The 22,493-nt window shown below is 41.7% G+C and overlaps 1 protein-coding gene across 8 annotated transcripts in view; it reads right to left on the bottom strand.

Annotated features, from left to right (window-relative positions):
• LOC127426893 (RNA binding protein fox-1 homolog 3-like) overlaps positions 1-22,493 on the bottom strand; it is a 630,672-nt gene that overhangs the window by 8,545 nt on the left and 599,634 nt on the right. For 7 of the 8 annotated variants that reach the window (XM_051674009.1, XM_051674014.1, XM_051674013.1 and 4 more), the window contains 3 exons: positions 11,366-11,430; positions 7,045-7,123; positions 3,196-4,117 (listed from right to left, as the gene is read on the bottom strand). In XM_051674009.1, coding sequence (XP_051529969.1) covers positions 4,073-4,117; positions 7,045-7,123; positions 11,366-11,430 — 189 coding nt within the window. In that variant the 3' untranslated portion in view covers positions 3,196-4,072. Of the gene's footprint in view, positions 1-3,195; positions 4,118-7,044; positions 7,124-11,365; positions 11,431-22,493 lie in introns of those variants that run through there. The other variant, XM_051674011.1, reaches the window with a different exon arrangement.

A 22,493-nucleotide genomic window follows, 5' to 3' on the forward strand; every position in this document is an offset into this window, starting at 1 on the left:
GGTGAAATGTCACCTGAGTATCTGGACAAACTGACAGCTAGAATTCCAAGGATCTGCAAAGCTGTCACTGCTGCACATGGAGGATTTTTTGATGAGAACTCTTTGAAGTAGTTTTTTCAAATTGTAATAGTAATTGTTCACGTTATTAATGTCCTGACTATACACTGTGATCAGTTGAATGCCACTTTGGTGAATAAAAGTACCAATTTCTTTCCATAAGAGCAAAATCGGAACATTATTCCAAACGTTTTGCCGCCAGTGTGTATACATACATACATACATTTATACATTTATATATATATATATATATATATAAGTAAAACAAGAAAAATACATAATGTCAAAGCTTGAATAAAAAGAGAGAGAGAGAGAGAGAGAGAGAGAGAGAGAGAGAGAGAGAGAGAGAAGAGAGAAAACAGACAAACACATTTGAATGTCATTTACAGTGTATGTTAATTACTTTGGGTAGCAATGGTATTCCATTCCCACAGATAACAAGCTTTTGAATTTTGGTTTCTGGTAAGCAATAATTTGGATGTCTGGTGTTCTGGTTAGCAATCAAGGGATTTTTCAGGAAAGTGTGTAATTTTTCTTAGGAAGTCCAAGTAAACTTATTATGCTGCCATAAATGGCTCTTACATTTCAAGGCAATGCAAACACTTTCCCCCAATTAAAATATGCTCAAAATTGACTTTAAATGTTATTTATGTCCACACGAGGTAGACTAAGCAGTGTGTTACAGTAATTTTACCACGGTTAAGAGGTGTTCTTTAACTGTCATAAAATCAAAATTATAAAACACATTTTTTAATAAAACACTTTTTTTTTAAAAATAATATAATAAAAGACACATAAATGTTCAATAATTAGTTACATTTATTATTAATACTAATCAGAATAAGTAATTCCTCTGCCATGTTATCTAGCTCATTGCTCAAAATGTTCATTTGGCCGTTCATGGTTTCCAAGCAATGTAGCAACTTCAGTATTAATATAGTGCAGGTGTATGTTACATTATATAAATTTTACTGCTCCCTGTGTCACCTATACAGTTTTCATTATTGTGCATCTCTTGCTCCATAACAAGTTTTTTTTTTTTTTTTTTTCTCAGAGCAAAGTGAGCAGAAGCCTGCACTAGGGGAGCAAGGACACATTCGTTTAGGTGAAATATTATGTTGTTCTGTAGATTTCTAGCTACAAAGGTGGGAAAAAAGCATTGCATCTAATCTATGTTTTACAATAGGCTGCTTGTGATTTCACACTCACAGGAGAATGGTGTGTCTGGAGAGGCAGCCACAACAGCTATGGTAATAGACTGAGCACAACGGTTGTGCCACGTGCCTGGCCGGCCTGGTGTATCTCCAAATGAGATCAGTGGTTATTGACTCAATGCTGTTATCTTTAATCTGTGGAGTAAATTACTTTGGATGCTGCCTCTCTACCCTGGTTTCTTTCCCCTTCTTCTATAACTCCACTCTTACAATTCCATTTGAGGGCTGCAGGCTGCTATTTACTGGGCATGGTGTGTCTGTCTGAGGGGACATGATCAACGCCCTGAGTAACCAGGAAACGAGGGGTGCCTTATTTCACCGTGACGATTACTACCAACTCTTTCTTTCTCTCTCTCTCTTCTCTAAAGATCTGGCATGTTTTATCACAGGTCCTGTACAAAAAGTTGGGCCACAAGGGAATGTCACCTTAGTGCAGAGGTGCTACTCCATTTGTAGAAGAATGTTTAAAGGGATAGACCACTGATAGATCATAGATCAAGAAAACATACAATGTAAGTGAATGGTGACGGAGACTGAATTCCATGAAAGAAAGAAAGTCATAGGGGTTTGGAACAACACGAGGGGAAGTAAATGATGACAAAATTGACATTTGTGGGTGAATTATCCCTTTAAGGATCATATAGATGGATCTTTATGAAAATATATCGCTAGTCTGAGAGTACTACTTTAGTGAGGTTTTACTACATCCAAGAATTTAGATCATTTTTACTATTCAGCCCACTGTATTTCATGTTAATTAATTAAGCATATTGCTGGGTCTAAGCAGTTCATTGTAATATTAAAATCAAAATTAAATGTCAATATTTTATGATTTTATTTAATGATATTTTGGGTCCTGTAGCAAAAGCAGTTAAGAATCACTGTTCTAGGATCAGACTCTTTATGATGAGTATTCACTGATCTCTCCAAAACAGGAGGTGTTTGTCCCATTTCCAATTGTTCCCCGCATATTCACTTAAATCTTCCCATTCTTATTGGGAATTCTAAGAATGGCCTTTACTCCACATACATTAAGGGCTTGACTTACTGTACAATGTCCCAAAGATCTATGACTTGGTCACATACTCTCATAGCTTAACACGTAACTCAACAGCAAATCAATACCTGAACATGTTGTTTAGAACATCATAACTGATACTCTCAGCAAAAGGAGCAGCGTCCCAAGGGATGTGGGCCCTGTTTTTATTGTGTTACTATTTTAAACAAAATTCACCAATCCCTATAAAACGATATCTTATATCTCTGTATCTTTGTTATTTAAATGATATATTAAGGGTCATTTTCAAGCGCTCTGCGTCTTCCATATTAACATAAGTGCGATGGAGATTTCAGCTCTGAGCGGTAATTGCTCTCCCTGTCATCTCTGTTGTTGCAATGGGATTGTGGACATCTCATCAGCTAGAGGGTGCAATAGACTGTGTAGTGGGGAAATGTTCTCTCTTTCCACATTACTGCACTGTGTTTATTTACAGAATGCATTCCGAGCTGCAGAAGCGGCGTTGATTAAGTGTGCACACTTTATATGACATCGAACAGATTAAAACTGAAGGAAACCTTGCCGGGGACCTTTGTTCATGAATATTTGCTTTGCTACAGGGAGATGTGCTTGTGTTTTGTTGAAAGTGTTAATGAAGAAACATTTTAATAAAATGTATAGTGTTAGATTATTTTGTTTGTAATTACCTGTAACTAACAGGAAAAATAGAGATTTGTAAATTTGCATATGTGAAAAATTGTATTTATCCAGGTGTGCTGCATTTATTGCTTACTTTATAAAAATAAAAAATGGTGAAACATATATATATATATATATATATATATATATATATATATATATATATATATATAAAACTTTGAGACCAAAATTCTGTATGTAACTGCATTTTAAGCCCATCTGTGGCAATGGAATACTTTTTAATAACAAACATTGAAAAGAACTTAACAGTAGTCTCCCTAAACCGACATACATTTGCAAATATATAGCCAGCAATTTTCACTGGGTTATAGAACAGTACATTAAAGTGAAAGAGGGTGTCAGAGGCCACGAGTGACAGAGATTTACTTTTCATGAAGGGTCTATATCAATGGAAGTGACATATTTAACACTACTACAATATCGTTTCAGTAAACAATCATAGACTCCATTAGAGAAAAGCTGGAGCTTTGTAAATTTCCCTTTGATATTCACTGAAGAAGGAAAAAATAGTAGGGCTATATTAGTAATTTACAGATAGCATACTCATTCTAGATTTTTTTCTTCAGATTTTAATGAATAGCAGTCATTGCCACTTCTAATAAGTGTGCGTTTAGTGGACAAGTGAGGTCTTTAATGCAAAGACTATAAATACAGCGTAGGAGTATAGCATAATAGCACTGCTGTTGTTTTGCTTAAGTTGCTCATTGCTGTGCCATTTAGTAAGGCAAATAAACCCACTCCCTGGCTCACTCGCTGTCCACATAAATCAGCTGAGCTCATGCCCATAAATCTAAGCCGAGACTAAATTAGAAAAGTCATCAGACAGCACCCCCATCCTCTCTGTCACTCAGCCCCTCCCGTCCCAGGCCACACATTTCAATACAAACAAAACAGATTTCAAACCTAAAGCAACAGAAATGCTGGATATGTTCGGGATTGCCCAGAGGATAAGATGAGGTTTAGTTGAAATGTCAAGAACTCGAGTCTGTTCATCTTTTTGCTCTATTTAGTTTTCCAGGGAAGGTAGAGGTGGTTTGTTTGTTTGTTTTTGTTTGTTTGTTTTGTTGGGGGATTGATTCTCTCTCTAGTAGGGTGTGAAGCGACTGTACCCTCCTCTGTATAGGCTAGCCTGCAACATCAAAGATGAAAAAACAAAAAAGGATCCAATCAGTGTTAAATAGATTCCTTAGGGTGTAAAATTTTCTTCCCTTTCTTCATCCTTTTTGTTTTCATTTTGATTTTGGCATGAATTTATAGTATGAATTTCAAAACTGGGTGGGTGTCAGAGTCCAGAGTTTCACCAAATTGTTCAGTAAGCAACTAAAACAGGCCACTACATCCTGCTGGTGGATTTCAACAGGTTCCGTTGACTGTATCGAACCCCTTGCAATAAAGTGAAGTCTATCATGGCTGCGTGTCCCTCAGGTTTATCTGACTAGAGACATCTAACATGCATTACTTTCTCCACGTTCTCTCTTTAACTGGACTGCTGTAGTGCCCCGTTTGTTCTAGCCAAATACAAAAAACTTCAAAGGCTTCATGGCCCCTTCTCCTCAGTTCCAACCCAGTGCAAAATACACATGCCTTAATCGAGGCATGAATTCTGTTCTAACAGAGAGCAAAGAAAACTAACTTTTTTTGCTACTCTCTGAGGGGCTCATTATTAAATGCTTTTTACTTGTGATCTGATGGTCAAATATGTTTAAATCATATTCGTTTCATTCTCAGCAGGCTCAGTGCAAGTCCTGATGAGTGTTTGGCTTATTTGAGTCACCACCGGTTTGGTCCTGGCATGATTGAGAACTCTGAGTGCACACCACATACCCCTGAGCCCTCAGCGGCCCTCATTGCACCAGAGGAGCTCCGTTCAGGGAGTAAAGGATATTTGCTATGTCTCAAATTGGCAAATTGAAGTGTTGAGAAAGGGAGGAAAATTTGAAAAAAGAAAAAGGAGGCAAAAAAGCAACACAGGCCACAGTTTTAATTAAGTAAATGAAGAGGAAAAAAATTGTCTTAATTAATGAAAGCTTTTAGCTAGCAGCTGCACTGGGGAATAGTGCGGTTTTGAGAATCACACGCATGTCGACTTGGTAAATTCCAGTAATTTGTCTTAGGCAGAGTGTTTGTCCAATAAGCCTCATGGGCAGGGGGAGGTGGGTGCAATGGAATCTTTTTTTGGTCGTTCTCCCTCTATCCCTCCCTCTATCTCCCTCGGCACGCTGCTGCACGCGCTTGATGGTCGTTAATCTTGAGAAAAGTCCCAACCAACAGCCGCAAAAAAACAAATCATAAAGAGTTTTCTCTTTTTGTGTTCAGATAGGAGTTTTAGAATTTTTCATCTTTGATGTTAGCTGCAAAGGCTAGCTAAAAACAAACATTAACAGGACAGCTATCCCCACATTGATTGAGAGTCCTGATATGCAAAGGAAACGGCTCATTTGGAAGGGCTTATCAAACCAATGAAGTGTCAGGATGTTGGGAAACCCCCTTGCATTTAATGAGACGCAAAGTGCCCAGGTTCCAACTGAACAAATTGTCACATACACCCATATTTGGGCTGATGAGCCTCAGAACAGTATAAATATATATCTATACACCTGGCATTGTTAATGCAAATGTATACAGGGTCCAAAATTAACACTCACCAAGTGGCAAATGAAAGTGGGTAGTTGACGTATATCAAGAATCTTGGTTTAAAATGTATATTTTAGGTGCTGTGATTGGTCACCATTTCTCTTAAATGCAGTCAGACTGTTTTTAATCACCTTTTTGTCTTTCCCTGTTAATTTTAAATGGTCCTGCAGTGTGACAAATGCATTTTTAAAAGAACAAATATTCCATGTAGTGTCTTAAAAAACAGCATGCATAATAATTATAAAATTAGCAAAATGCTGTTTAGATGGAGTACTATGACGTCCTACTACAAGACAACTTTCAAAAATGATTTCATGTGAACTACCCAAGTTAAAATTGGGTTTGGAGAGTAATAATTGCTTACCAGTTGGCCGGTCACTTTATAAGGAACTGCAACATAGTTTTATTTGTAAGGATGATTGCTGATATAAGTGACATGAGCAACACAAATCAAACAGGTACAGGTCTATGAAAAACAAATATTCCTCACATTAAAGCTCAAGTTTGTATGTGTCAAAATACTTTTTCTTATCCCAGCTTAAAGGTGCACTCTGTAATTTTTTCCACATTAAATAAGTTTTACTCCTAAAGAAATGAAACCATGAGCACTTACAGTCATAACCTTATAAAATCAGATTTATTCTACATGGAGAGGGTCCCCTCATGAGGGCTGCCATGCTAGGATCACATGACCTGACGAATACTACTCACTTAATCTCATTAACCTCCCTTTTATTGTACACTTTCACTCATGTATTAAATTAATCATGGCTGACTGTGCATAGTGAATTTGTACAAATGGCATCAGTAACTTGTGCTACACCAAGCTCCTAGGTGTCAGCGTAAGTTCAAGACAACTTATTAAAAAAAGTTACCGATTGCACCTTTAATAGGCAGAGACAACTATAAGTAAGCCATTTGTAGGTTAATTTTCTCGAAAAATTTAAACACCACATTTCCAAGGCGATATAAAAATAGTTTGAATGGTCGTCCAGCCCGACACAACAACATTGACTCAACCAATGGTGTGAGACGGGGGCAGGAGGACTATCGGTTCGTGTGATCAACAAAAGACAGAGACAATATTTATTTTGGCAATTCATTCAGTAGCGCTAATGCAGCGGAAATGACACACTTCAGCTTTAAGCTACCAATGCGAAAATATGGGAAGAAAATCATGTTTTTGTAACTAAATCTTTACAGTTTTAACTTGTCATTAGCTACCCCAACTACATATCTCCAATTCACAACATTTTTCCTCCCTCAAAATAATTTTTACAATCCACTTACAATCCTTAATTTTTTTAATTCAACTGGAGAATGTTAAAATTATGAATAGATTTATGCTTTATTACTGTGGCACTAGGCTCTGTTTTTCGGTCAGTGGAATATTAGGATGAATGTTTCATGTTCTGCACTCACCATAGTGCCCATGCTGTACGTGGTTGCAGGTCCAATCGTGTGGTGATACGGGTCTGCTGTTGCATAGACTCTGCCATAGCTACAGGAGAAAGGAAGAAAGACGGAGGGGGCATTGAAGCTTCGAGAAAGATGGTATGCTCCAGTGATTTCTGTTCAATTGAACTAGATCCATTATCACTACACCCTTCCTCTCTCTCTCTCTCTCTCTCTCTCGCTTGCTCTCTCTCTCTCATTCTTTCTCTCCCACCCAGTCTGTCTGATAAAAATGCAATCAGTGGCTTGCCATAAATACACGGTATGGTAAGACTGTGTGAAAGTGATCTGTGCTCTGTTGTTGTTTTGGAGTAAAAGTAGTGAGTATTTTATCTTATGAGGATGTGGTAAAAGTTATATTGGACTGAGAGTGAGACATTAAAAAAAAAAAAAAAAAAAAAAAAAACTCCAATGTAGGAGAGAGAAGAAAATATTAAGAAACAGAAATGGGAAGACAACTCTTTGCTCCAAACTAAAATACCAATAGCATCATATTTTTGCAATAACTACACAATAAGCAAAGGTACACAATAAAACCACACTCGTTTACATTCAGGCAAGGCTCAACTATACAGTAAAATGATGGTAGATTTGAAATAAAATGTTGAACTGTGATCTCAGAACAAGGGTTATAAAACATTTTATTTTTGTGTTTCATAAATGGTTTACTGCACTCAAAATATTTTTTCAAATATTTTTGCACATTAATTTCGTAACAGTTTAGTTTATTTTGTTAAATATTACACAATTCAATTTTATGGAATTTTGTCATGAAACTGAAATGTGTAAATCTTAGAAATAGGCTAAATATATATTTATTTTAGTGCATTAGCAGCTGTTTAATGTCAGGTTCCACTGTGACGACTTACCCCAAATAGTGTGACAACATGCCCCAATAGCAGGGTCAAAAGGTCAGTGTGCTTTCAAATAAATCTTTTTTCCTGGGCAGTAACTGTGGAAATGTTCATTACCTTTTTTTGCAGCCAAAACTTTAAGGTATGTGTCTAAGCAGAAATTGACTTTCAATATTAAACACCCTGAGAAATATTCACTGGAGTAAAAAGTGTCTCTCCTTTGGATTTTGTGTTGCTGTTGTTGTGTGTACACCACAAACAGAGAGAGAGGCAGAGAGTTTCTGTTCACAGCTCTCTATATCCTTTCCACACTCCTTTGCCCCCTCTCTTGTTTACCCATGATGCACTATAAAGAGGCACAGGGCTGGTGATGGCAGAGGTGTTCTGACTCTTTTCATTGTTGCCGGTTTGGAACTAATTCCTCCAAAATGGGCCTTACTTCTTCCTTTATTTATTTATTAAACCCCAGCACTTCCTTTCCTTATTTGTTGACTTTCCCTACAAACACACGCTTGCAAATGAGGGCCTGCAGGGAGCAGATAAGGCATTCCAAGCTGGGTGCCGAGGGCACGGACTGAGGGAGGAGAAAAGAGGAGCGAGGGGGGAAATCCTGGGCCCAGACATGCTATTACATATGGAAATACTATCGGATTTGACCAGGTTTTTGTCATCTGGGATTATTACAACATAAAAGTCAGGCCAGCTCAGTGGAGTGAGAGAGCTGAGTGGAGGGGATCTTGACGGCTTGTGCAGTGCAGACGAGGGTGACTGGGAATCCCCGTAAAACACTCCAGATATTCAGAGATACTTAACCTAGAGCATAACCAGCCACCTTTTTTTTTTTAAAGTGTGTTTTTTCTATCCTCACCCTCATGTTGTTCCGAATCCGTTTGACTTACTTTCTTCCATGGAACACAAAACGTCAGAATTGTACATCAGAATTGTACGTCAGAATTAAAACCTCACTCTCCAATCACTTTTATTGCACAGAAAAAAAGATCTGCCTTACAACACATTTTGAGTTCCACTGAAGATAGAAAGACTTATGGGTTTGGAACAACATGAGGGTGAGTAAATGATGACAGAATTGTCATTTTTGGATGTGCTATCCCTTCCACTATCACTACTACTTGCTTAGTATTAAACTTTGACATGTAACTTCTCCCACACTGTTTGTGCTACGGACAAGAATGATACCTCAAATTTTGCAGCATTTTATCGAAAGGTGTGCTATTGCTTTTCTATGTGATGGAATTTACGCTGGTTATTTGTCTGGTGGACGATAAAACGGGCAAAAAAATTCCAGGTTTACATTAAAGGAGGGACTTGAGTATCTAAACTCGTAAAAGCCACTTTTGAAGTTTTAAAACAAGGGACACTTAAATAGGGGGGAAGAATCACAGCCCCTAACCACATCCTCCACAGTTTTAGCAATAAATGCATTGAGTTAATATGCGTTATACTTTCCTGACCCATGACTTATTAAAAAAAATATATATAAATTATCTGTTAAAAATATATTTATTTACATTTTTTCAATTATTTGTCTTTATCTTATTTATGTATACATTTTGGATGGTTTATACATATTTTTTTTTTTTTTAAATTTCTTTTTTCTTTTTTCCTTCACCTGTACTTGTCTTTATGATTGTATTCATACATTGTTTGATCTTATTGAAAATGTATATAGAAAAAACTCCACAGTTTTACCACCATTTATGGACTTTTCAGATGGCCCCTTACCACACCCTCCACAGTATTAGCATGTTTTAGCACAATGTGTGGACTATTCAGACGGTCCCTTACCCACCGTAGGCAAATGTTCCAACTTATATCAATGTTAAATTGGTGATCTGGAACGATTTCACCATGACGCCATCTGACCAGCTTAAACATTGGACAAATAATTTTATCTTTAAATACGGGACGATTGCGTATTTTACGGGACAGGTGGCAACCCTAGACTCGAGCCCTATCTGGGGACCAGAATATCACAGAGACTTATCATTGACACATCCTAGCAACCACCCAGAATGCCCTAGCAACTCCATAGACACACTGAAAAGTACTTTAAACACCTTCGTAACCGCAAAGCAACGCTCTGGCAACCACCCACTATGACATTTTGCGCGGATAAGCAACACTCACATTTTCTTTCTAAATGTAAAAAAAAAAAAAAAATCTACCAAAGTAAATGTATTTAATACTCTGCTCAGAAGCTTCTATCGTTGCAACATTTACTTTTAAACCCCTCCACCATGACATATCAAATCAGCCTGTGAAATGCAGAGCTGGCTTATGTGTAACCAAACAGGTGAAAGACAAGTGAAGCAGAATGAGGAAGAGAGAGAGAGAGAGAAAAAGAGAGTGAGACTAAAAGAAGGGACACAGAAAGGGGGCTGAAATAAAAGCAGTGGAATGCCAGTCTTGTCACCTGCTCTGATGTGGATCTGTGCTTGGCTCTGATAAATCTTACATTATCTGGACTCTTCAGGCTGGCAGGCAGGGCCGTGCCTTATCGCCACTGACACGCTCAATCTTGCCTAGATTAAACCAGTGCCTGGCCTGATCCAACCTGACAGGGTCCCCACAGGTCCTGGATAAATTACTGACAACCCTGCACAACTTTCGTCTTCTCACACACACACACACACACACACACACACAACCCTGTGGCCTGATGTGAGTAAGCTAAGTGGTTGTGGAAGTTCAGGTTGATTTCAAGTTTAAAGGTGAGAGTGTATCAAAGATAGAGAAGCTATTTCAAAACAAATGCATTTAAGCATTTAACCCCCATTAATGAGAGAGCAAATCTAATATGTACACTCCTACTGCAGTTTCAGTGCTGAAAAAAGGTGTTCCAGTTTAACACCTACTTCAGAAGTAAATAGTTGAAATATGGTTAAGAGTAGCGAGTTATAATGTGTCAATAGGCCTTAAAATATTTATTTGTAAAAATGTTGAAGCCACAACATATCAGCTGTACACAATATTAAACCAGAGAACAAGATATAAATATGAACCAAATGTTAAGCTTCTTAACATTTCTCTCTCAGAAATGATTCAAAAGCCTTCGTCGAGTGCAAAATGTCTTGACATTCCTGTGTTCATGTATTTTCTGTAGTAACAAGAACATATCAAATGGATGAGGACATTCTCATTCTAGAAGGCATTTCATTGGACAAAAACTTGCTGTGTGAAAGATGAGTCCCCAGTATTTTTATTTGTTTTCCCAGAAGAGAAAGACTATAAATTTAAAATGCGTATTTCTGCTAAAAGTTAATTTCATCAACTTTTAGGAGTACGCAGGCATTTACGTAGTCTCAAAGCTAATAGACATGGACTAAAAGCCACAAAACTAAAAATTACATGGGGTCTTTTAGCATCTTTCAATCATTAAAAGACAAACAAAGGGAGCCCTGTATGGTTTTTACCTGTCACTGTAGGCTGCTGCAGCTGCTGCGGCTGGTTGGGCATATCTGTATGCTGTATAGCCACCCTGTCAATTACATAAAGACATCCGTCAGACACATGCAAACAGCAGGGCATCAGTGACATGAGATCATGTACTGTCACACTATCCTTACAGACTGCAAAAGCTCCCAAAGCTTTGTAACCATCTGCCCACAATACTTGAAGCAATAACAATGCAAGTCATTCAGGGAGACATATTTGCTGTTTTGCCCTTTTTTTCAGCCACCTTGATTTTGATATTTATAGTTTACTTTCGTAGGAACTCGAGCTACTTAATCGCATTGGGACACTATGTGTCCCTAAGTGTCACATGGTCTTTAGCCCTTATACAATCATGCCAATTTATTGGCTGATGGCACCCTAGGGAGCTACATCATGGGCTCCATAAAGGCGCTCGCTTCGTGCCATCGAGTCCGATTTTCTGTTCTTCAGTGCACAATCTTGTCTAGCCCATGTTGTATCAAGACTTAGTCAAAGCAAGGATCATTATTATTCTCCCTTTTGAGTGGCAACACAGGATTGAATTTAAGAAGCGACTCACGTCATTTTATACAGCATAATTTCAGAGCAATTTTAATGTGTTTTTTTCCAAACATTACAAGGGTCCGATGCTCGCAATTTCTCACCACGAGGTGTTATCCCCACTTGTTCAAGTTCCATGCCTCCAGATTGGAGCTTGTGTGCGGGGGCAGTTTGGGATTTCAGCTTTGTGTCTGAAAAGGTTGGAGTGCGAATGGACATCGGATTATTCCTTGTGTTTGTCACCCTCCCCTTGAGCGAAAGCGCGAGTCTCATTGGACATGCTTTGAGGCCTAGCTCGGCGGCCATTTTCTGACAAACAAGGGTGCAAAAGTGTTACCATGCATGTTTTGAGCCATTGCTCTTAAAAACGCTGTATGAGAGAAAAGGAAACAAATTGGCCCCTTTGTCCATATTATATTTTTTCTGTGTCGTTCTAGGTGAATGCACATGAATAAGGCGATGGAAGAGCGGCCTTGGCCTTTCTCTCTCTCCCCTCCCCATTCAAAGCGAACTTCTCGTGGCGGAGGGGTCATGCATGAGCCTGACAGCAGAACGAGGGGGCTAGAATAAGAAAATATTCCACAACGGAGTGATGTCGAACCAACACGCGAGCGCTTCTTCAGTGCCATTATTCTTTCCGGATGCTATCAAGAGATGCAAGGTATTTTAACTAGTTTTTTTTGTCTTTCGCCCGACAAGAGACAAGAGATGTGAGATGTGCACTGCTATCTCTGCTTGATGTTTCAGTGGCGGCATGGATGTCGCTCTTTTCAGTCAGCTGTTGGATCTACACATGATGGTTTTGCAGTCCAACCAAGTGCATCGCGTTAAGGAAAGACTTTGAGGTAATATCGGCTCTGTTTGGAATTTCCCTCGTTTTTCGCCCGCAGCTCGTGCTGGGGAACGAGTTGGTCAAGGTGATGCTTTTGTTCACGAGGGTGTTTCACACTATCTGGGTACTACGCATTGTTCCCCCATTATATGTTGGGACCGGTTTAGTTCTAACCCATTTTTTTAGTAGACCAATTTAGCTCAGTCTCCCCCGTAATTTACGCTGGCGAACGAGCATTGAATATTTTCAGCTTGAGTTTTGCCTCTGCCTCCATGACCAAGGGTCCCGGGGCACATGTAATATAACTCAATGTACAATAAAAATAGGTCTACACATGAGCCTGATGGGCTTGCTGTGTAACGAATGATGAGCCCCTATTCAGTGAATGAAATTGGACTGTATAAACATATCCGTTTCTCTCCTGTTTGCCCTTTGGCCAGTATCGGGATGAGTTCGCCGTTGTACATGCCTCGAATGTCCGACAACAAGAATATGGTTCAGTTTTTTTCCCCGCAGCTTGCTGGAGAGCGAACAATATATATATATATATATATTTTAAAAAACGCTTCCTGAATTCAGCCTCTGTCTCCATGACCAACGATCTCAAGACATGCATAACAGAATTAGCTGGGACTGTTGTGGCGTGCCTACTTTCTCTCAATTCCCCTCCATGTTCGCACATTCTTCCCTGTTCTATGCTAGGGAAGATGGTTTATCTGGCGTCCTCTGCTGTAAATACATTCAGAGTGACTGTTTTTTATAACTGCCTGATCAAATTCGACCCCTGTCTCCATAACCAAATGTTTCGGACATAACAGAATTCGATGTTAATCAATCACAAGTGTACACAAAACATACAGTGAACATAAGCATCACATGTTGTCCCCCCATAAGGAATACCGGGGCCGTTGTGGTGAACCAGTTTTCTGAAATAAACATTCCCCCCAATGTTCACACACTTTTTCCCATTCAAATACCAGGGAAAATGTTTATTCTCTCAGCATCCCTGCTGTATATACATTCAGGGTGCTCATCACTTATGCCTAAATACAATAAAGGCAAAAACATTATCAAATTCCCTTCAACCAGCCACAGTACTGGAGGAGCGAAAGCTTTCCTCTGCTGTGCCACTGGTTCTGGGGCAGTCGCCAAAAGTAAGCCAAGTGTGCCATCTAGTGGTTACAGGTTGTGCTGCAGGCAAGAGCCATGCATTAATCCCTCTGTTTGCCTGTCTTTCGGCTTGGCAGCAGCTGAAGGGCATTTCAAACTGGGTACTTCGAATGATAAAGCATGGTTATGTAATTAAATTCAGGTGAACTCCACCGGTGTTCAGTGGGGTTGTTCCGACAGATGTTTCTGTTTGGGTAGCCCCATTTTTATTCAAGAAATTAATTCTCTCTTAGAAAAAGGGGCAATAGAGGAGATTCCCCCTTCTCGGAGAGAGTGCGGATTTTACAGCCATTATTTTCTAGTCCCAAAAAAAAAAGATGTTAGTTTGCATCCCATCCTGGATTTGAGATGTTTGAATTCCAAACTAATGAAATGTCAATTCCAAAAGCTGACAGAAGCAAATAATGTCACAAGTGCAGCCGGGGGACTGTTTTGTGACAACAAATTTGAAGGATGCTTATTTCCATATTCAGATTGCATCGAAGCACAGGTGCTTTCTCAGATTCGCTTTCGGGGGCAAAGCTTATCAATTTTGCATCCTTCCGTTTGGACTTGCGCTGGCACCATGCACTTTCACAAAATGCTTGGATGCGGCTTTGATGCCCTTGAGGCTTCAGGACATCTGCATTTTTAATTATCTTGATGATTGGTTGGTGCTAGCCCACTCAGAATCTTTGGCTGCCTGGCATAGAGAAGTAATTCTCAGCCATTTGAGCAATCTAAGGCTGTGTGTAAACCTAGACAAGCATGTCCTGTTGCCAGGGCAACAGACTCTGTTTCTATGGGTGGAGCTATATTTGCGGGCTATGCGGGCGTATCTGTCTCCAGTTCATGTTCTGTCATTCTGCCGGTGTTTAGCGATGTTAAGAGTGGGATGTGTTCTCCCTGCGAGAACATTTCACAGGCTTTTGGGTCTCATGATCGGCTTCTGCTGTCATTCCCCTGGGCATGTTGCATGCAAGACCTTTTCAGTGTTGGATGAACTCCACAAAGGGACTTCAACCACAAACGCATGCATTCCGTCTCTTCAAAGTGACGCGTGGGTGCTACTGAACTCTGTCACCATGGAAATGGACCCGCCTTCTGTTGTCGGGCATTATGTTGGGACAGGTGTGTCTCTGCAAAGTTATAATGACAGACGCCTCCTCCATGGGTTGGGGCGCTGTATACGGGGGTCGTCCATCCTGCGGGGTTTGGATGGGCCAGTGGCAATATTGGCACATAAGTCTGGAGATGTACACAGTGCTGCTGGCGTTAAAGTATTTCCTCAGGGATATTCAGGCAGTCATGTCCTTATCTGGTCGGACAACAGGACGGTGGTGTCCTATATAAATCGCCAGGGAGGAGTGCGTTCTCATGCCATGCTGAGGCTGGCATGTCGGATTCTTCTGTGGGCACGGGACAGTGTGCTGTCTCTATGAATTGTGCATGTTCTGGGCTGGTTGAATTTGGGGGCGGATCTCCTGTCCAGACATTACATCCTCAGATTTTGGAACAAATCTGGAGAAGGTTCGGCAGAGCGGAAGTGGATCTGTTTGCTTCGAGCGAGACGTCACACCATTCCCTCTGGTTTTTCCCTCTTGCCCCCGGCATCGCTAGGCATCGATGCTTTGACGCATCAGTGGCCGACAACGCGTCTTTACCTGTTTCCACCTATCAGTCTACTGCACGCAGTTCTGCAGAGAGTTCGGGAGGATCGGGTTTAGCTTCTGTTAGTGGTGCTGTTTTGGCCATCTCCGGTATGGTTTTTGACTCTGGCCTCTCTCCTGGAGAAAGTACCTTGGGAGATTCCAGTCAGAACAGACATGTTGTCTCAGGCTCAGGGCAGCATTTGACACTCCCAGCCAGACTTGTGGAAGTTATGGGTATGGCCCCACAATGAGGAGCACTTTTGAATGATGGGTTATCCCCGCTGTGGTTGATACTATTCTGAATGCTAGAGCTCCATCAACTAGGAAGCTTTATATGTTCAAGTGGCGTATTTTTGCTTCTTGATGTACAGTGTGAAGTGAAGATCCAGTTCACTGCCCTGTCGGTACAGTGCTGGATTTATGTGGTTTTGTGGCCGGGGTTGCCCCGGCAAAGCTTAAAGTCTATGTTGCCGCTATACCAGCTGAGTATGCATTTATCAATGGAGTCTCTGCTGGTAGACATTGTTTTGTCTATTGTTTTATGCGTGGGGTACGCAGGCTTAGACCTTTTCATCCCGTCCCGTCCGCGTTCCTTTATGGGAGTTATCTGTTGTTTTAGAGGCGTTCTCGGGTACTCCGTTTGAACCCATGGCAACAGTCGGTAATACGTTTCTGACTCATAAAACAGCCCTGCTGGTGGCATTGGCATCATTTAAAAGAGTTGGTGATTTGCATGCCCTGTTGATTAATCCCTTATGTATGGATTTTGTGTCAGGTTGTTCAAGAGTGGTGTTAGAACCTCGCTTGGGCTATTTGCCCAAGGTCGATTCTACATAATTTCACACACAGACTATTAATTTTTGGGCTTTCTATCCTCCACCATTTGAGTCGGAGGAGCATAAAAGATTTCATATGCTTTGCCCAGTTTGGGTGCTGCAAGTTTTTGTTGACCATACTAGGCAGTGGCTTAAGTCAGAGCAGTTGTTTGTGTGCTTTGGTGGCCGCAACTGGGGTGTTTCAGTGTCCAAGCAAAGACTGTCTCATTGGCTAGTTGATGCAATTTCAAGTGCTTACGAAGCGTGCGGTTTACCTTCACCTTCGGGTATTCAAGCTCATTCTACGAGGAGCATGGTATCCTCATGGGCTTTGGCTAGAAGTGCATCCTTGTAGGACATTTGTATGGCGGCAGGATGGTCCTCTTCACATACATTTGTTAGATTTTATAATCTGGACGAGAGTTTAACTCCTGCTTCCGGAATAAACTCATAATTCCCTGTTTTATTCAGATGCTTTAGCTTGCTTGTGTGCAGCTATATGCTTGCCACATGGGTGTAGACAGCTGGCAGCTACTGTTCGCATGGCGTGAATGTATATCATTACCAGTGCGATTATGCAGCTTGAGTTCCTACGAATGGGAACGTCTCGGTTACGTGAAGCGTAATCCTGGTTCCCTGAGTGGGAACGAGATGCTGCGTAAGCTGGCCACAGACTCTAGCAGCTGCATAGGCTCGTGCCTTCATGCAGAAAATCTGACTCGATGGCGCCAAGCGAGTGCCTTTATGGAGCCCATGATGTAGCTCCCTAGGGGCACTGCTTAAGCACCATCAGTCAATAAATTGGTGTTATTGTATAAGAGCTTCAGACCACGTGACACTCAGGGCATGTCCCAATGCGATTACGCAGCATCTCGTTCCCACTCAAGGAACCAGGGTTATGCTTCACGTAATCGAGACGTTTTAAAAAAAAAATTATTTAAATTGTATATACTGTATATATATATATATATATATATATATATATATATAAACTCAGCAGAAAAAAGAAACTTCCCTTTTTCAAGATAATTTTGTAAAAATCCAAATAACTTTACAGATCTTTATTGTAAAGGGTTTAAACAATGTTTTCCATGCTTCCATGAACCATAAACAACTAATAATTAATGAATATGCACCTGTGGAACGGTCGTTAAGACACAAACAGCTTACAGACGGTAGGCAATTAAGGTCTACTAAAGAGACCTTTCTACTGACTCTGAAAAACACCAAAAGAAAGATGCCCAGGGTCCCTGCTCATCTGCGTGAACGTGCCTTAGGCATGCTGCATGGAGGCATGAGGACTGCAGATGTGGCCAGGGCAATAAATTGCAATGTCCGTACTGTGAGACACCTAAGACAGCGCTACAGGGAGACAGGAAGGACAGCTGATCATCCTCACAGTGACAGACCACATGTAACAACACCTGCACAGGATCGGTACATCCGAATATCACACCTGCGGGAAAGGTACAGGATGGCAACAACAACTGCCCGAGTTACACCAGGAACGCACAATCCCTCCATCAGTGCACAGACTGTCCGCAATAGGCTGAGAGAGGCTGGACTGAGGGCTTGTAGGCCTGTTATAAGGCAGGTCCTTACCAGACATCACCGGCAACAATGTTGCCTATGGGCACAAACCCACCTTCGCTGGACTAGACAGGACTGGCAAAAAGTGCTCTTCACTGACGAGTCGCGGTTTTGTCTCACCAGAGGTGATGGTCGGACTCGCGTTTATTGTCGAAGGAATGATCGTTACACCGAGGCCTGTACTCCGGAGCGGGATCGATTTGGAGATGGAGGGTCCGTCATGGTCTGGGGCGGTGTGTCACAGCATCATCGAACTGAGCTTGTTGTCATTGCAGGCAATCTCAACGCTGTGCATTACAGGGAAGACATCCTCCTCCCTCATGTGGTACCCTTCCTGCAGGCTCATCCTGACATGACCCTCCAACATGACAATGCCACCAGCCATACTGCTCATTCTGTGTGTGATTTCCTGCAAGACAGGAATGTCAGTGTTCTACCATGTCCAGCGAAGAGCCCAGATCTCAATCCCATTGAGCACGTCTGGGACCTGTTGGATCGGAGGGTGAGGGCTAGGGCCATTCCCCCCAGAAATGTCCAGGAACTTGCAAGTGCCTTGGTGGAAAAGTGGGGTAACATCTCACAGCAAGAACTGGCAAATCTGGTGCAGTCCATGAGGAGGAGATGCACTGCAGTACTTAATGCAGCTGGTGGCCACACCAGATACTGACTGTTAAGTTTGCTGAAAATAAAAGCAGTTGAAAGTGAGAGGACATTTATTTTTTGTTGAGTTTATATATGTATATATATATATATATATATATATATATATATATATATATATACTTGTAGAGCCGAGGAGGGCGGGCCGGGCTGGAATGAGACACACCCGGTCCCCAATCAGCCTGATGGGGCACGCGAGGGATAAAGGCGGCCGGGGATGACAGTTCGAGAGAGAGAGAATTGGAGGCAGCTGTACTGTGTGGTTTTTGGTTGTGTGTGTGTTTAAGTTGTTTATTAAATTATTATTTAAGTTGTCAAGCCGGTTCTCGCCTCCTCCTTTCCACTGAACCCCCTTACAATACTGTACATACATACAAACAAACATACAGAACATCCACGGAAGAAAGTCATAGGGGTTGAGTAAATGATGAATGAATTTTCATTTGTGAATGAACTATCTCTTTAATTTCATAAACTCATAAACCTGAACTCAAATCAAATGAAATAGTTGATCTTTGCAGATCCTAACAATCCACAGAGGCCTAAAAACAGTTCCAACCTATCTGTGCAAGACTGCAGCTACAAAGCTCCTTGCCAATGCTAAATAAAAACACAGCTGAGTGATTAGGGTGGTATTCAGTGTGCCAATACAGCTTTTTGTGAGGAGTTGCGAAAAGCCTTTATGTTTAATGGGGAATCATCACATTGACTTGCATTAGCTTTTCATATAGATCTCAGCACAGCTACAGATGCCTAACAGCAAGAGACTTTAAAAGCGAACCATCTGAGCACCTTCTCTCATCTACACTGAGGGCACTGATAGTGATGCAACCAGCAATGTGTCTTTCCACACCACATCAATCACATCAATTGAAATGGCAGGGCTGGGCAACTATCGATCAGCATGGTAAGTGGCAATCTGGTATAAACAATTAAAATCAGTCAATGTTTGCTTACTGCGAACAAACCAAATGGAAGATTTGGCTGAAGCTATTGAAGGGGGCTTTTAATTAATGTGGCTGCCCAATACGAGTCCCCTGGCTCAGTGCCCAAGGGAGCAGTCTTGACATGCAGAACGTGCTCATCAGTGGGCAGAGAATGGCAGAAGACAACACTAAATATTGCTTGTATAAGTATTAGATGACATGTGACAACGCTATTCATTGCTACATTTAAGCAAGCTATTAATAGCCGCGTTGTAAGAGGCTGTGGCAGACAGGTCTCTTGATCATCATAAAGGAGGAAGCGGAAACCGGGTTTTCAACCAAAAAGACTTTTAATAAACAAAACACAGAAATAAAACTGCTTTTCAGCATAACCAGAAACACGTGTTATATTTATATTTTTATATAATATAACAAATACTGTTGTGTGCGTCTCTCTTTCTCTCTCTGGCATGTTCGGCTCCTCAACTTTCTCTCCCGCTGATTGGGACAACTCAGCGCCAGGTATGCATCCTCACGGCCTTGCCATGCCCTCCTCCTCATCACATACCCCCAGTGCCCGATTCAGGCCAGGGAATCAACCAGCCTGACCTACCATCCCCCCCCCCCCCTTCCTGGAGGGGAGGAGTTGCCCCTTCGGCAGTTCCGCCACCAGCTGGTCTTCCCCGGCTCCAGGAACCTGAGTAGGATGAGGGGAGGGAGAGGGGAGAGAGAAAGAGAACGGGAGAGCCTGAGAGAGAGAGAGGGGAGAGAGAGAGGAAAAAAAAGGACACTCTGGTTGCAGACCATGTCGCCATTTGGTCCTCAGCCAGCTGCGCAGCAGTCCTCCGCGACGTCGCGTGATGGCACTGGACTTTGCCTCCTGCAGCGGCTCCTCCACCTCCTGGCAAACCGCTCCAGTACCACCGGATCATGTATCCTCAGCGTCACGATCCTCCTTCTTCCTCCAATCCTGGGTTTCGGCACCACTGTGGCAGACAGGTCTCTTGATCATCATAAAGGAGTAAGCGGGGGGGCCTGGGTAGCTCAGTGGTAAAATACGCTGGCTACCACCCCTGGAGTTCGCTAGCTCGCTTGTTCGAATCCCAGGGCGTGCTGAGTGACCCCAGCCAGGTCTCCTAAGCAACCAAATTGGCCCAGATGCTAGGGAGGGTAGAGTCACATGGGGTAAACTCCTCGTGGTCGCTATAATGTGGTTTGTTCTCGGTGGGGCACGTGGTGAGTTGAGCGTGGTTGCTGCGGTGGATGGCGTGAAACCTCCACACGCGCTATGTCTCCGTGGCAATGCGCTCAACAAGCCACGTGATAAGATGCATGGGTTGATGGTCTCAGACGCGGAGGTAACTGGGATTCGTCCTCCACCACCCGGACTGAGGCAAATCACTACGCGACCACGAGGACTTAAAAGCTGGGAATTGGGCATTCCAAATTGGGAGAAAAAGGGGAAAAATCCCAAAAAATAAAAAAAAAACAATAAAAAAATAAAAATTAAAGGAGGAAGTGGGAACCGGGTTTTCAACCAAAAAGACTTTTAATAAAAAAACACAGACATAAAACTGCTTTTCAGCATAACCAAAAACATGTACGCACACACAAACACTGTGGCGTGTTTCACTCTCTTTCTCTCTCTCTCTCTCTCTCTGGCGTCTCTGGCTCCTCATCTTTCTCTCCCGCTGATTGGGACAACTCAGCGCCAGGCGTGCATCCTCACGGCCCGGCCACGTCGGAGGTTGTTAGCCGCAACCACTGAACAACAGTGGTGGTGATGCTGTCTGCTGGTTTTCTTCAGATGATATTTTGTGAAGACATACACTACAAACATGCCAAGCTTTTAAGCAACAGGGGGATGTATTTGCTGGCTGCAGGCAAGTTTCTAAGTGCTTGGGTGTTTATTGAAGTGTCTGTTTTAATGAAACGCAGCTTTGCTCTTTGTTATTTTAGCAAGTTGACATCATTAGTACATTATGTATAATTCTGCACGCTGAATTATAGATGCTCTCATTTATTTTTCAGCTTGGGATTAATGTCCGACGGAACTCTGCTAAGATCAAATGTTTAGCTGTTTGAGACTTGGAAAAATCAGGTCACAGAAACACATGGTGTACATGGATTCTGTAAGAAACGAGTTGTGCTTGCTTGTCGTAGAGACTGATTCTGACTATATTGGCAGACGAACGTACCACTGTTAGATTATGAAATCCGAGACTGAAGCCGCAGTCCTGGCAACGAGTTTGCAAACCTGGCATCCAAATATACCATTGTGGATGCCAGGTGAAGGCATCACAGTTATGTCCGTGCTTATTTGTCCTGTTTCAGATCTAAATGTTGCATTAATTTCCATTTTAATGCAGTGAGATGATACTGGATGGGAGGCACACTCTCCGATGATCTGAATGACTAATGTGTTCTGACGCTCTGTCAAAAACAATAGGGCTTGGGCACAAAATTGGGCTGTAGCATGAGGCCTTTGGGCTGTATTCTAAAGGAAGCCGAGAGAGAGGCGGATCAAACGCGTGCAATAAATTAAAACAAAAACACTTTAACATTGAATTCATCTACTTGATTTGGCGTGATATTCCTCCCACTTAGAGGGAAACCAGTCAGTGATGGAGGAAACAATGTGGAAGAATGAGACAGTAAATGAGTAGGGGGTTCATGTATGTTTATTTCCACATTGTACATGTTAGTATTTGCATGAAGTCAGTGGAGATCAATTAAGCTGTGCCTTCAAAAGTGGCCATGTTGGAAAATGTTTTTCTGTGTGTGATTGCATCATGGCATGTAGCAGCATGCACAGGGGATACCGTAGAGGCTTTTAGTACACCACGAACGAACCATCCGGGTAGATTTCCACATGGTGACCTGAACTGACCCTTGGCCTTATGAAAGATTCAGCGCCAGCTGCTCAGGTTATGCTCTGCAAG

This window comes from Myxocyprinus asiaticus, chromosome 36 (assembly GCF_019703515.2).
Source record: "Myxocyprinus asiaticus isolate MX2 ecotype Aquarium Trade chromosome 36, UBuf_Myxa_2, whole genome shotgun sequence".
NCBI classification, from domain to species: domain Eukaryota; kingdom Metazoa; phylum Chordata; class Actinopteri; order Cypriniformes; family Catostomidae; genus Myxocyprinus; species Myxocyprinus asiaticus.